Source organism: Elephas maximus, chromosome 1 (genome assembly GCF_024166365.1).
Source record: "Elephas maximus indicus isolate mEleMax1 chromosome 1, mEleMax1 primary haplotype, whole genome shotgun sequence".
Classification (NCBI taxonomy): domain Eukaryota; kingdom Metazoa; phylum Chordata; class Mammalia; order Proboscidea; family Elephantidae; genus Elephas; species Elephas maximus.
The window spans coordinates 79617878-79630265 of record NC_064819.1 but is presented as its reverse complement, the minus strand read 5'-3'; the positions used below and the strand labels follow the sequence as shown (position 1 = coordinate 79630265).

Here is a 12388-nt window from a genome sequence, read left to right as displayed (position 1 = left end):
CTGGTCTCAGGCTGGTGGAGTCTCTAGTTTACATGGTCCTTTAGTCTCTTGGGCTAATATTTTCCTTGTGCCTTTGGTTTTGTTCATCTTCCTTTTCTCCAAGCGGGATGGGACCAATTGATGCATCTTAGACGGCTACTTGCAAGCTTTTAAGACCCCAGACTTCACTTGCCAAAGTGGGATGCATAACATTTTCTAAATAAGCTTTGTTATGCCAATTGATCCAGATGTCCCCTGAAACTATGGTCCCCGGTCCCAGCCTCAGCTACTCTGTCCTTCAAAGTATTTCAATGTGTCCGGGAAACTTCTTAGCTTTTCCTTTGGTCCAGTTGTGCTGACTTCCCCTGTATTGTGTGTTGTCCTTCCCTTCACCGAAGTGGATCCTTGTCTACTATTCAGTGAATTCCTCTCCCCCTCCCTCCCCACCCTCATAACCATCAAAGAATGCTTTTTTTCTGTGTTTAAACCTTTTCTTGAGTTCTTATAATAGTGGTCTCATACAATATTTGTCCTTTTGTGACTGACCACTTTCACTCAGCATAATGCCCTCCACATTTGTCCACGTTGTGAGATGTCCAGGAATTCATCAGTGTTCTTTATTGTGGTATAGTATTCCATTGTGCATCTGTACCACAGTTTGTTTATCTATTCATCTGACGATGGGCATATAAGTTGTCTTCATCCTTTGCTACCGTGAATAATGCTACAATGAACCTGGGTGTGCATATATCTATTCATGTGACGGCTCTTTTTTCTCTAGGATATATTCCTAGGAGTGGAATTGCTGGATCATATGGTATTTCTATTTCTAGCTTTTTAAAGAAGCACCAAATTGTTTTCGAAAGCAGTCGTACCATTTTACATTCCCACCAGCAGTTCATAAGACTTTGTCAAATATAAGCTGCTCATAAGTGGATGGATTTATGTCTGGGTTCTCAATTCTGTTCCATTGGTCTATGTATTTGTTAATAGGTTCTAAAACCAGGTAGCATGAGGCCTCCCACTTTGTTCTTCTTCTGCAGTAACGCTTTACTTATCTGGGGCCTCTTCCCTTCCAATATGAAGTTGATAATTTGTTTCTCTATCTCATTAAAAAATGCCTTTGGAATTTGGATTGGGATTGCATTGTATCTGTAGATTGCTTTGAGTAGAACTGACATTTTCACAATGTCAAGTCTTTCTATCCATGAGCATAGCATGTTTTCCCACTTACACAGGTCTCTTTTGGTTTCTTGCAGTAGTGTTTTGTTCGTGTAAGTCTTTTACGTCTCTGGTTAGATTTATTCCTAAGTATTTTATCTTCTTGGGGGCTATTGTAAATGGTATTGATTTGGTGATTTCCTCTTCAAAGATCTCTTTGTTAGTGTAGAGGAATCCAACTGATTTTTGTATCTCAATACTTTGCTGAAATCTTGTATCTCAATACTTTGCTGAAATCTTCGATTAGTTCCAGTCGTTTTCTTGTGGATTCTGTGTATAAGATATCATCTGCAAACAGGGTATTTTTACTTCTTCCTTACCAATCTGGATGCCCTTTATGTCTTTTTCTTGCCTTACTGCTTTGGCTAGGACCTCTAGCACAATGTTGAGTATGAGTGGTGATAAAGGGCATCCTTCTCTGGTTCCCATTCTCAAGTCTCTCTCCATTTAGGATGATGTTGGCTGTTGGCTTTGCATAAATGCTCTTTACGTTGTCAAGGAATTTTCCTTCTATTCCTATTTGCCGAGAGTTTTTATCAGGAATGGGTGTTGGACTTTGTCAAATGCCTTTTCTGCATCAATTGATAAGATTATGTAGTTCTTTTGTTTTATTTATGTGATGCATTACCTTGATTGATTTTCTGATGTTGAACCATTCCTGCATACCTGGTATGAATCCCACTTGGTCATGATGAATTATTTTTTCGATATGCTGTTGAATTTGATTGTCTAGAATTTTGTTGGGGATTTTTGTGTCTATGTTCATGAGGGATATTGGCCTGTAATTTTCTTTTATTGTGATGTCTTTACCTGGCTTTTGTATCAGGGTTATGCTGGCTTCCTAGAATGAGTTTGGGAGTATTCCTTCCTTTTTTATGCTCTGGAATACCTTTAGTAGTAGTGGTGTTAACTCTTCTCTAAAAGTTTGGTATTATTGTCCAGTGAAGCCGTCAGGGCCAGGGTTTTTTGTTGTTGTTGTTGTTTGGAGTTTTTTTTTTTTTACTTCTTCAATCTTCTTTTGTTATGGGTGTATTTAGTTTTTCTACCTCTGTTTGTGTTAGTTTAGGTAGGTAGCGTGTTTCTAGAGATTTATCCATTTCCTCTAGGTTTTCAAGTTTGTTGGAGTACAATTTTTCTAGTATTTTGTTATGGTCCTTTTTGTTTCAGTTGGGTCTGTTGTGATATTGCCCATCTCATTTCTTATTCAGATTGTTTGCTTCCTCTCCTATTTTTCTTTTGTCAGTTTAGCCAGTGGTTTGTCGCTTTTGTTGATCTTTTCAAAGAACCAACTTTTGGCCTTGTTGACTCTTTCAATTGTTTTTCTATTTTTTATTGCTGCTCTAACCTTTATTATTTCCTTTCTTCTGGTGCCTGAGGGCTTCCTTTGCTGCTCTCTTTTTATTTGTTCAAGTTGTAGGGTTAATGTTCTGATTCTGGCCCTCTCTTCTTCTTGGATATGTGCATTTATTGATATAAATTGACCTCTAAGCGCTGCTTTTGCTGTGTCCCAAAGGTTCTGGTAACAGGTGTTTTCATTGTCACTTGATTCTACAAATTTCTTTATCCTGTCCTTGATATTTTCTATAACCCAGCAGTTATTGAGCAAGGTGTGGTTCGGTTTTCATGTATTTGATTTTTTTCTGTTATTGATTTCTACTTTTATGGCATTATGGTCAGAAAAGATCCTTTGTAGTATTTCAACGTTTTGGATTCTGTTAAGGCTTGCTTTGTCACCTACAATGTGGTCTATTCTGAAGAATGTTCCATGTGCATTGGAAAAGAATGTATACTTTGCTGCTGTTGGGTGGAGTGTTCTGTATATGTCTGTAAGGTCAAGTTGACTGATTGTGGCATTTAGATCTTCTGTATCTTTATTGAGTTTCTTTCTAGATGTTCTGTCTTTCACCAAAATGCGTGTGTTGACATCTGCTACTATTACTGTGGAGCTATTTCTCTTTTCAATGCTGTCAGAGTTTGTTTTATGTATTTTGGAGTCCTGACATTGGCTGTGTATATATTATGGTTATGTCCACCTGTATTTAAAAAAGAAAAAGAACAAAACAAAACCTGTTGCTGTAGAGTCCATTCCAAATCATAGCAACCTTATAGGACAGAGTAGAATGGCCCCATAGGGTTTCCAAGGAGCGCCTGGTGGATTCAAACTGCCCACCTTTTTGGTTAGCAGCCATAGCTCTTAACCACTATGCCACCAGGGTATTTACCCTTTAATCATTATATAGTATCCTTCCTTATTCTTTGTGGTGGATTTTGCTTCAATGTCTATTTTGTCAGAGATTAATATTGCTACTTCTGCACTTTTTTGGTTGTTGTTCATCCTCCCTCTCCTGATCCTCCCCTTCCCACCTCCATTTCTGCCCATCAGCAATAGGGACCTGTCTCTTATAAAAGTAGATACATTCCTGCTTCACTGACTTTGAGCTTGGCTTTGTGACCTACTTTGGCCAATAGAAAGTAAGCAAAAGTGATAGTGTGCTAGTTCTGAAACAGACATTGCAGAGGCATGATGTGTTTCCATTAGCCTCCTTGTGTTTGTGCTCAAATAATTCTGGGAACAAACTGACCAAATAATGCTGATCCTCTAGTCTGCTTCCCTGAATAAGAAATACCAGTGGAGATCTGAATCTAAGTGGTATCTTGGGAACCAGCACAGCTGAGCCCAGCAAAGCCTCATAGAGGCACGGCAACCTGCACACAGTCATCACAAGGTAACATTGGCTTTGGCAAGGCTCTCTTTGACTGTCTCTTTCCCTGATTTCTGTTAAACTATCTCTGTTGGTTTTACAGCCAGCTGGTAGGTTCCACTAATTGGTGGCTGATAAATCTATTGTTTTTGATGATAACTTAAGGCATGAATAGATCCACAATGTAATCCAATTAACTTCAAACCCTTTTACAGATGTAGTTTTTTAGGAAAGTCCTTGAGGTTTGTTCTGACCCCAGGAGGGCTCTTAGCTGTCTTTTTGTTTGTTTGAAATTTCCCATAAATGAGTTAAAGTGTATAATCCCCAGTTCAAACAAATATTTAGGAGTTACTGAAAAACAATGCAAAGCCCAAACTGTGTATGCATAGGGTCATCCCTAGGAAACCGCAGGACTTCCCTGCCTTTACTTCCATCTCTTGAGAAATCTCTACACAAGTCAAACACGTTAAAGGGAAGAAATTGGGCTGCAGCTTTAGTGAGGAAAATCATAAGAGGAGAGAAAGGGAGAAGAAAAGAGGGCCTTTGGGACATGGGAAATTTTAAGGACTGTACATAAATCTCAAGTGTGCTTTAGTTCCAGGTAGAAGAAATTTCTCCTCATGAAGAAATTTCACTGGAAAAGAGCCTCCTTTGGGGACAGAAAATGCGAAGCTACGTAACTCTTCTCTGAGCTTGTGCTAAAACATTACACATTGTTGAAACTGTAGGAAATTTTCCCAAGAATCTATACAGGGGGGAAATAAATTTTCTCCAGAACTAGGCCAAGAAGGAGAAGGATAAAATTCAGGAGATTTATGGTATCTTATCTGGATGCTGAAGATGTGATGGAAAGGCACTAAGGGAGTCTTCCTGAATCTTAGATTCTTCATCTGTAAAATGGGATGATAATATTCATTTCCATTACGGTGAGATCCACTGAGGTTAAGTAAATGGAATCACTCAGCACAAAGCAAAGCATCAAGCCAATGCTGGTCACTATGCCAAGGGAGAGACATGTATGCATCACAGGGAAGCGGGAAAATGGAAAAGGCGTTTACAATGTAGGCATTGGTCACGGATCACACCAAAGACTCAGTTATTATAAAATATTGGCAGAGCTCTATGTGCTCTTTAGAAATTACACATAGACACAGATTTTTCAGGCATGTTGGCTATAGCAGCACTGTTTATTACATTACTAAGAGGGTTTGGCAGCCATCTCAAAGAGATTAAATAACAGGGCAGTGATAGTAAGAGCAGGGAAAGAAGAAAAGGAAAGCAGCAGCCTCAAAAACCCAAATCTTCTTCCTGGGATGTCCCCCAGCCACTCACTAGATATGTTCCAAAACACATTTAGTGGAGACAGGAAGAAAGAGACATTTTCTAGTTCTTACCCTGCCCCGCACAACTTGGTGTGTAATCTGGAAAAATCTGCATATGGCAAGAGCTAGACAAGCTCAGCCAATGTGTGGATCTTCTGATGACGAATGAGGTTGCAGTGACGATTAAAGCTTTTCCCACATTCATTGCACTGATGAGGTCGCTCCCCTGTGTGGCTCCTCTGATGCTCAATGAGGAATGAACGCCGACTATAGCTCTTATCACACTGGCTACAGCGATATGGCTTCTCTCCTTTGTGGATTCTCTGATGCTGGATAAGGCCTGCACTCTGACTGAAGGCTTTCCCACACTCCTTACAGTGGTACCGTTTTTGTATATTGTGGATTCCCCGATGATTAAAAAGACCAGAACTCCTACTGAAGGTTTTCCCACACACATTACATTCATAGGGTCTTTCTCCAGTGTGAATTCTTTGATGTCGAACAAGACCTGAGCTCTGAGCAAAGCTCTTTCCACATTCATCACATTTGTGTTTTCCCTCTCCCAAAGTGTTTTCCCATTTCCTCTCTATTTGACTCTTATGTTTACCAACTTCTCCATGTTGGGGACCCTGGTATGATACCCAGTTCTGTCCATGAAAAATTTTCCCATGTGGTCCCACTATCTTAGAATAGTCTTTTCTTAGCACCAACTCTCTGTCCTCAGTCTTGGTCACTCCATCTAAAACCAAAAAAAGACTAGGTAAACATCAGTTGTTCCCTAAACCTAAGGGAGGGTCATTACATTCACAGAAATAGAAAATGCTTACAGCCTGACATCATAAAACAGGAAAAAGGTTAGAAACAAAGCATCAGTGTGGTAAAACCTTCCTCTAGGTAAGGAGGGAAGTTTGCCCTCTTTGGCAAAATGTTGCTCAGTCCATCCCCATATAGACTGGTCCTGGAGAGATCTTTTCATACTTTCTCATGGGGAAGGAAGGGTCAGTGTCAGGGTGACTTCTCTGGAGTTTTCACTTGGAGCTCCTTCGCCCTTTTGAGGTACACAGCCTCCAAGGAAAGTGATCTCATGTGTTCATTCACTCCTTTACGGAGCCAGTATTAAGCTTCTACTCTTCTAGGTGTTTTAAGGAGTACATTATGACTTTCAAATCTACAACCTTCTTGGATTTGTGCCCATCACAGGAACTTTTCTCTGGCATTTTCCTTGTCCTGAAAATCTCTCACCTCAAATGACAGCAAAGCTCAAAGTCTTTGCTCAACTCTTACCTTCTCAATGATACTTATCTTAACCCTATTTAATACCATAGTCTGCTTGCCCTATCATAGCACTCTAAATCTCCCTTATCCTGCTATATTTTTACCTTCTAATATACCAGTAATATCTTTTTTATGTTTATTATGCGTCTCCCCTTGCTACAATCTAATCTCCATGAGAGCAGAGATCTTTCTGTTTTATTCCCTGAGAATTGTGCCTAGCATATACTAGTTGCTCACAGTTATTTGCTGGGTGAATGAATAAAACGGAAAGGATTGAAACCAATCCTACTACCATGGCCTCAAATGATCAGCCCAGGGACTGGCACCTGAGGCAAAGGTGGCCCCTCAGGACTGTTCCGTATTGGACAGTGTCCAGTCAACCTTCTCAGACCTTCTTTGCTTGAAGGAGTTGAAGGTGAGAAATGAGAGAAACAAACCCAGACTGTCTGAACACTTGAAAGCAGGTTGCTCTAGTATCCTTAGGATGCCTCAGGATCCCCAGCTGTGATTTCACCTTGCAACCCAGAAAACTGCAAGGAAAACAACCCCCAACACCCTCTTTTGACCAAAACACCTGGTTCTTCTTCCACATCTAATTGTATCATCCCTCACGCACCTGGATAGGTATCTCTTAGGCCTCCTCTGTTGTTAGACCACAGTTCTTCTTCTTTCAGCTGGGAGATCACAACAGGCTTGGAAAATAGAAATTTGTCTGCAGAGCAGAGATGGGTCGTGAGTGGAATCAGTACTGCCCTTTTCCCCAAGCTTCATATTTGTATATGTAATGTACAAGGGAACCAGGTAGAAAAGAAAAACTAAGTCATTTTCCACCTATTAATAACTACCATTTATAGAGCCTTCCATGGTTTACAAAGCACTTTCATGCATATTATCAAACTGACTCACCACAAAACCCCTTGATGTTATTATCCCACCTCTTTAAAGAACTGGGGGGAAAAAAGAAGATAGATATATAGCTAGACAGACTCTCTATATATGGGAAAAAATCTGGAAAGATACACAGCAAACTGCTCCGGAGAAGTCAAATTTGGAGAACTTTGACTTTTACTATATAAACTTGTATATTATTTGGATTTTTACAATCAGGACAAATTTAAAAGAAGCTGAAACTCAGTAAAATAAAGTTACTTTTTAAATGCTGCTTGGCTAGAAAGTTCAAGAGTTAGAATCGGAATTTAGTCTTTGCAATCTCAAAAGTTTACTTGCTCCCAATACTGGCTTTTCCTGAATTTTCACACACACACCTTCAGTCATAGTCCTACACGGAGAACTCCTGAATCTGTACATGCCCCCTTGATACCTTCCTGTAGCCACAGTAGATGCTTGTTGTGGATTGAATTATGTCCCCCCAAAAATGTGTGTTATGAAGTTGGTTAGGCCATGATTCCCAGTATTTCTGTGTTTGTCCTCCATTTTGTGATTATTATTTTATGTTAAAGTGGATTAGGGTGGGATTGTAACACCCCTGATCCAATGTAAAGGCAGTTTCCGTGGGGTGAGGCCTATACCACCTTCTATCTCTCAAGAGATAAAAGGAAAGGGAAGCAAGCAGCCTCAGGAGCTGAGCGTGTCCTTTGGACCCGGGGTCCCTGTGCCTGAGAAGCTCCTTGGCCATGGGAAGATTGAGGACAAGGACCTTCTTCCAGAGCCGACAGAGAGAGAAAGCCTTCCCCTGGAGCTGACACCTTGAATTTGGACTTGTAGCCTACTTTACTGTGAGGAAATAAATTCCTCTTTGTTAAAGCCATTCATTGTGGTATCTGTTATAGCAGCACTAGATAACCGAGACAATGCTTAATAAATATCTGTTGAACGATTATGAATGACTAAATGGATGGATGGACGCGGGTGGATGAACTTACTCAGATGTGCTTCCTGAAGGAGGGGATTACAAGCAGGGTTTTAGAGGCAGTTTGGAAGATGGAAGAAAGGAAGTGGCTGGAAAACGAAAAGTCCAGGTTCATGAGGAGGGGAAAAAGGAAGAAACAAAGGATAGACTGGAAATATGCTCATAAAAGAGTAAAATGAAACCATAATTTTAATATGATGAGGTTGCAGGAACAAGAGAAAAGTTTGTACTGTGTACAGGATTTACTCAACAACTATATTTTAATTTAAATTAAGAGATGTGTTCTAAGTGGCAGAAATCCATGATAATTTTATGATTGCTAGAGCAGATGAGAGAAATAGAGGCTGGAGGCAGAGAGGCCAGGGAAGGTGGGGTTTTGGTACATACAGGGATAATGTGAAATTGAAAACACCAGAACTCTGCTGAATGTTGATTGTCAGAGGTTAACAAAAGGTCATAAGAGGCTGCGATGTTATAAATGGGAAATCAAGCAGAAACTGGAGCCAATTCCTGCAGGGAGAGCTAGAATGGGAAGGTAGCTGATTCTGCCCCGAGTGCCGAGTACATACTTCCAAAGTACCCACTATTATCAACTCCATTTTGAAGATGAGGGAACTGAGGTCAAGTGGTTAAGTAACCTGTTCAAGGACAAGCAGTTTCCACAAGGTGAAGCCATGATTTGAACCTATGTCTGTCAAACTTCAAAGCCCATTCTCTAAAGCTGGACTCAGTGATTCCCGAAAGCTTTTCTAATGCACCGTGTGCCAGGAGACATCCAGGACGGTACACAGGGAGAGAAGTGCAAGTGGGGGAGGGGGACGAATACAAGCACAGAGCACACTGGCACTCAGAAGCACTGCACACTGCTGCTACCCAGGGCTGGATTAATCAGTAAGCAAGGTACGCATGGGCTTACTTGTGCTTACTCTTACTAAACTGTAGTGCACAGTTTGACATGGGTTTCACCACATCAAAGAAAAACAGGTGAAACCGTGCACTACAGATTAGTAAGTAAGCACAAGTAAGCCCATGTGTACCCTGGTTACTGGGTAATCCGTCCCAACTCCTACCTGCTAAAAAGTCTTCTGCTCTTGTTTCTGCATCTCCAGGTTTGTTTGTTTTTGTTCGACATCAGATAAATCCTGTCCCTCACCTGTCTCTCCAATAGGGTGGGGCTCCTGAGCAGGGTCACATGAGAGCTGGGGCTTCTTGGGCTGGGATTGAAGGCTCAGTGACGTCTGCTCTTCTTGAGGTACTCTCTCTTTAAAGAGGAATTCTTGTCCGTGTCTGTGGGCTACCATCTGGGGACAAGTAGATAAGATTTGACTTCTGAAGAGATAACTATCCGAAGAAAACATGTCCCAGAAAGAAGGAAGTTGGAACCAAGGTCTTATTTAATTATCAAAGTCAAGGAGATATAAAGCAGAGGCTACAAGGTCCTTGATGACCCACATACACATTTTTCCCTAACAAATTTCCCTTCCTACCTTATGTTGTGGTTCATCAAGCTCTCTCTCCAGATCCTCCAGCAGACTCACAGCCTCTTCCCCACTCTCTGGACAATGTTCCCTCACCCAGCTCTGCAGCTCCTCAGGCAGGATAGTCAGGAACTGCTCCAGCACCAGCAGTTCCAAAATCTGCTCCTTTGTGCTCACATGTGGCCTCAACCACAGGCAGCAAAGTTCTCGGAGTCGGATAAGAGCCTCCCGCGGCCCAGGTGTCTCCTGGTAGCAGAGGTGCCTAAAGCGCCTTCGGAAGATTTCTCTTGCCAGTGGATTACTGCGTTTCAGACTGGATTCCTGTCTTTGGAGGCTTTCTGCCTCCACTTTGTCTTTCAGAAGTGCTTCCCACACCTCAGGAGCTTGAATATCCAAGGATAAAACCTCCTTCAAGTCTGTATTCATCTTGATCTTGAATAGCTTACAAGGTACCCTCCAACTGGAGCTATGCTTCAAGAAACAGCCTTGGAGACTCCCTCCCTAAGGAATAAAAATCATTGTTAAAATAGAAAAATGGCAAAAGCTGACGATAAAAATATAATACAAGCAACTGTCATAATCCTTAAAGCTCTTCACTGGAAATAAGGAGCCCTAGTGGTGCGCAGTGGTTAGGTGCTTGGCTGTTAACAGGAAGCTGGTGGTTTGAACCCTCCAGCCATCTGCATCTGTAAAGAAGACTGCCTTGGAAGCCATATGGGACAGTTGTATTCTGTCCTATAGGGTCACTATGAATTGGAATCGACTCTATAGCAACGGTTTTTCTGTGGGGTTTTTTTGTTTGTTTGTCTGTTTTGTGACTAAGGATGGGAAAAATGGAAAATATAAGGTCATAATGGCTTTCAAGATACCTGGGTTTGATCCCAGTTCCAACATGTACTAATTGTGTGACCTTGTACCAGTTTCTTACCTTCTTTTAATCTCAGTTTCTCTGTGTGAAAAAGAAATAGTAATAATACCTTACAGAGTTCATGGGGGAAATGGCCCATAAATCAGGGACCATACAGATCACTCAGAATGCTGTAGGAAAGTCAAATTAAGAGAAGGAACAAATAGAATTACAAATAATTCTATTTGAAGTATACAAGAATTAATACAGGATTTTAAAAAATCTCAGATGTCAAAATTAATGAAGTAAAATGTGAAACCCCATCCTGTCTCAGTCCATTTCCCCAAGGTAGCCACTGTTCACTGTTAGTTTCAACCTTGACTAAATGAATGAACTAACATTTATTAAAGTCTTTACTTGAGTTTTTAATTTTCAAAGCAACCATTTAAGATTGGTATTGCTTTCACTAAATTTACAAGAAGAAAAACTTTGGTAGATTCCAAGTCCTGTGAGCTTTCCACACCACCCAGCTGCTTCCTAAGAGAACCAGTCAGCACTGTACAATAGTCTACAAAATGCTTTCAGATACAAGACCACATTTAAACCTCACAATCGCCCTCTGAGGTTTTAGTAGAAACCACTATTTTGCAAGATAAGAAATAGAGACTAGGAGAAGTTAAGTGGGTTGTCCATGGTCAAATTCTTTGTTGGGGCAATAATAAACCACAGAAACCAAGAAAGATGTCTTCCACATAAATTCAGGCAGTGCCTGAGACCCAGGAGGCCTGAGTGTCTCCAAAATGTCAGTACACACAGATCAGATGTTGAATTCCTGCTTGACAAGCCGTGTGGCCGACATCTATTGCTACTGAATTGGGGGGAAGCGGGCCCCCAAATATGCATCTTTAACAGGTTCCCCAATGATCTGTATGCACTCTAAGATTTCAGACTCATTGACCTAAAGGAAACGGAATCAGGGAGTGTCACGTTCTGCACCTGAAAACCAGTCTGTTCAAACGCCCCTTATCTGCTTTTGCAACCAAATGGTGAGAGGGTATACTGGCCCTCCACGATGCGGGCTGCAAAACGTTTTTTTTTGTTTGTTTGTTTAATTTGTCCTTAACTTCTTCTCCCCCGAGAATATTTCCTTAGACTACAGTCGTTTCCTCCCATCAGTTCTAATCCTGTTGTCGTTTTTCACCGTGGTGACCCTCCTGCCTCGCAGCCCTCACAACGTCCCCACAGCCCCGGGAAGACGGGTTGGTTCCAGGGGTTCCCGGGGCCGCCGGACACAGACCCCTGCGCCTCCCCTGCTCCGACTTCCCCCGGGCTGAGGTTCAACCTCCACAGCCCTTTCCCACCCTTCGGGTTCTAGGGGCCGACTCACGAGACCCGGAAAGGGCGAAGAGGGAGGGGGCGCTCTAGGCCCGAGGCTGGAACGAGCGCAGCAGCGGAAACAATGGCCGGGCCGGGAAGACGCCAGCCCACCCTCGCCCGCCGACCGAGCGCAGGCACTTCCGGGCCGTCTAGGACTGCGGGTCTTGGTTTCCTGCTTCCTGCGCCTCTCTCACTTGGGAACCAACGCTTAAGTTTCCTGGGGAATTACAGCACCAGAATTTTATACCAGGGTGTGTCCCTTACAGGTTTTATACTGAAAACACTGATGAAGAATTGACTGGTAGCTATGGAAAATG

The 12388-nt window shown here is 41.9% G+C and overlaps 1 protein-coding gene across 3 annotated transcripts; it reads right to left on the bottom strand.

Annotated features, from left to right (window-relative positions):
- Window positions 1-3159: 3159 nt before the first annotated feature.
- On the bottom strand, window positions 3160-12186 carry ZSCAN9 (zinc finger and SCAN domain containing 9). Of its 3 annotated transcripts, XR_007517674.1 has the most exons (6): window positions 12082-12186; window positions 9857-10348; window positions 9523-9670; window positions 7116-7211; window positions 5297-5963; window positions 3160-3233 (listed from the first exon to the last, which is right to left on the bottom strand). XR_007517674.1 is itself a non-coding variant. In XM_049886270.1 (5 exons), the coding sequence occupies exons 2-5, from the start codon at window positions 10271-10273 to the stop codon at window positions 5350-5352; spliced, it is 1275 nt and encodes a 424-aa protein (XP_049742227.1). In that variant the 5' UTR covers window positions 10274-10348; window positions 10776-12186; the 3' UTR covers window positions 3249-5349. The 3 variants fall into 3 exon arrangements, 2 of the variants coding, with proteins under 2 accessions (XP_049742227.1, XP_049742217.1); XM_049886270.1 differs by lacking the exon at window positions 3160-3233 and having other exon boundaries at window positions 3249-5963; window positions 10776-12186; XM_049886260.1 differs by lacking the exon at window positions 3160-3233 and having other exon boundaries at window positions 3249-5963.
- Between the last annotated feature and the right edge of the window lie 202 nt (window positions 12187-12388).

Excerpts from the sequence above, each read along its gene's own strand:
- ZSCAN9 (XM_049886270.1), bottom strand. The coding sequence starts at position 10,273 with ATGAATACAGACTTGAAGGAGGTTTTATCCTTGGATATTCAAGCTCCT. Across the intron at positions 9,671-9,856 it reads TTGATGAACCACAACATAAG|ATGGTAGCCCACAGACACGG; the intron begins GTAGGAAGGGAA and ends ACTTGTCCCCAG. Across the intron at positions 5,964-7,115 it reads CCTAAGAGATACCTATCCAG|ATGGAGTGACCAAGACTGAG; the intron begins GTGCGTGAGGGA and ends TTTTGGTTTTAG.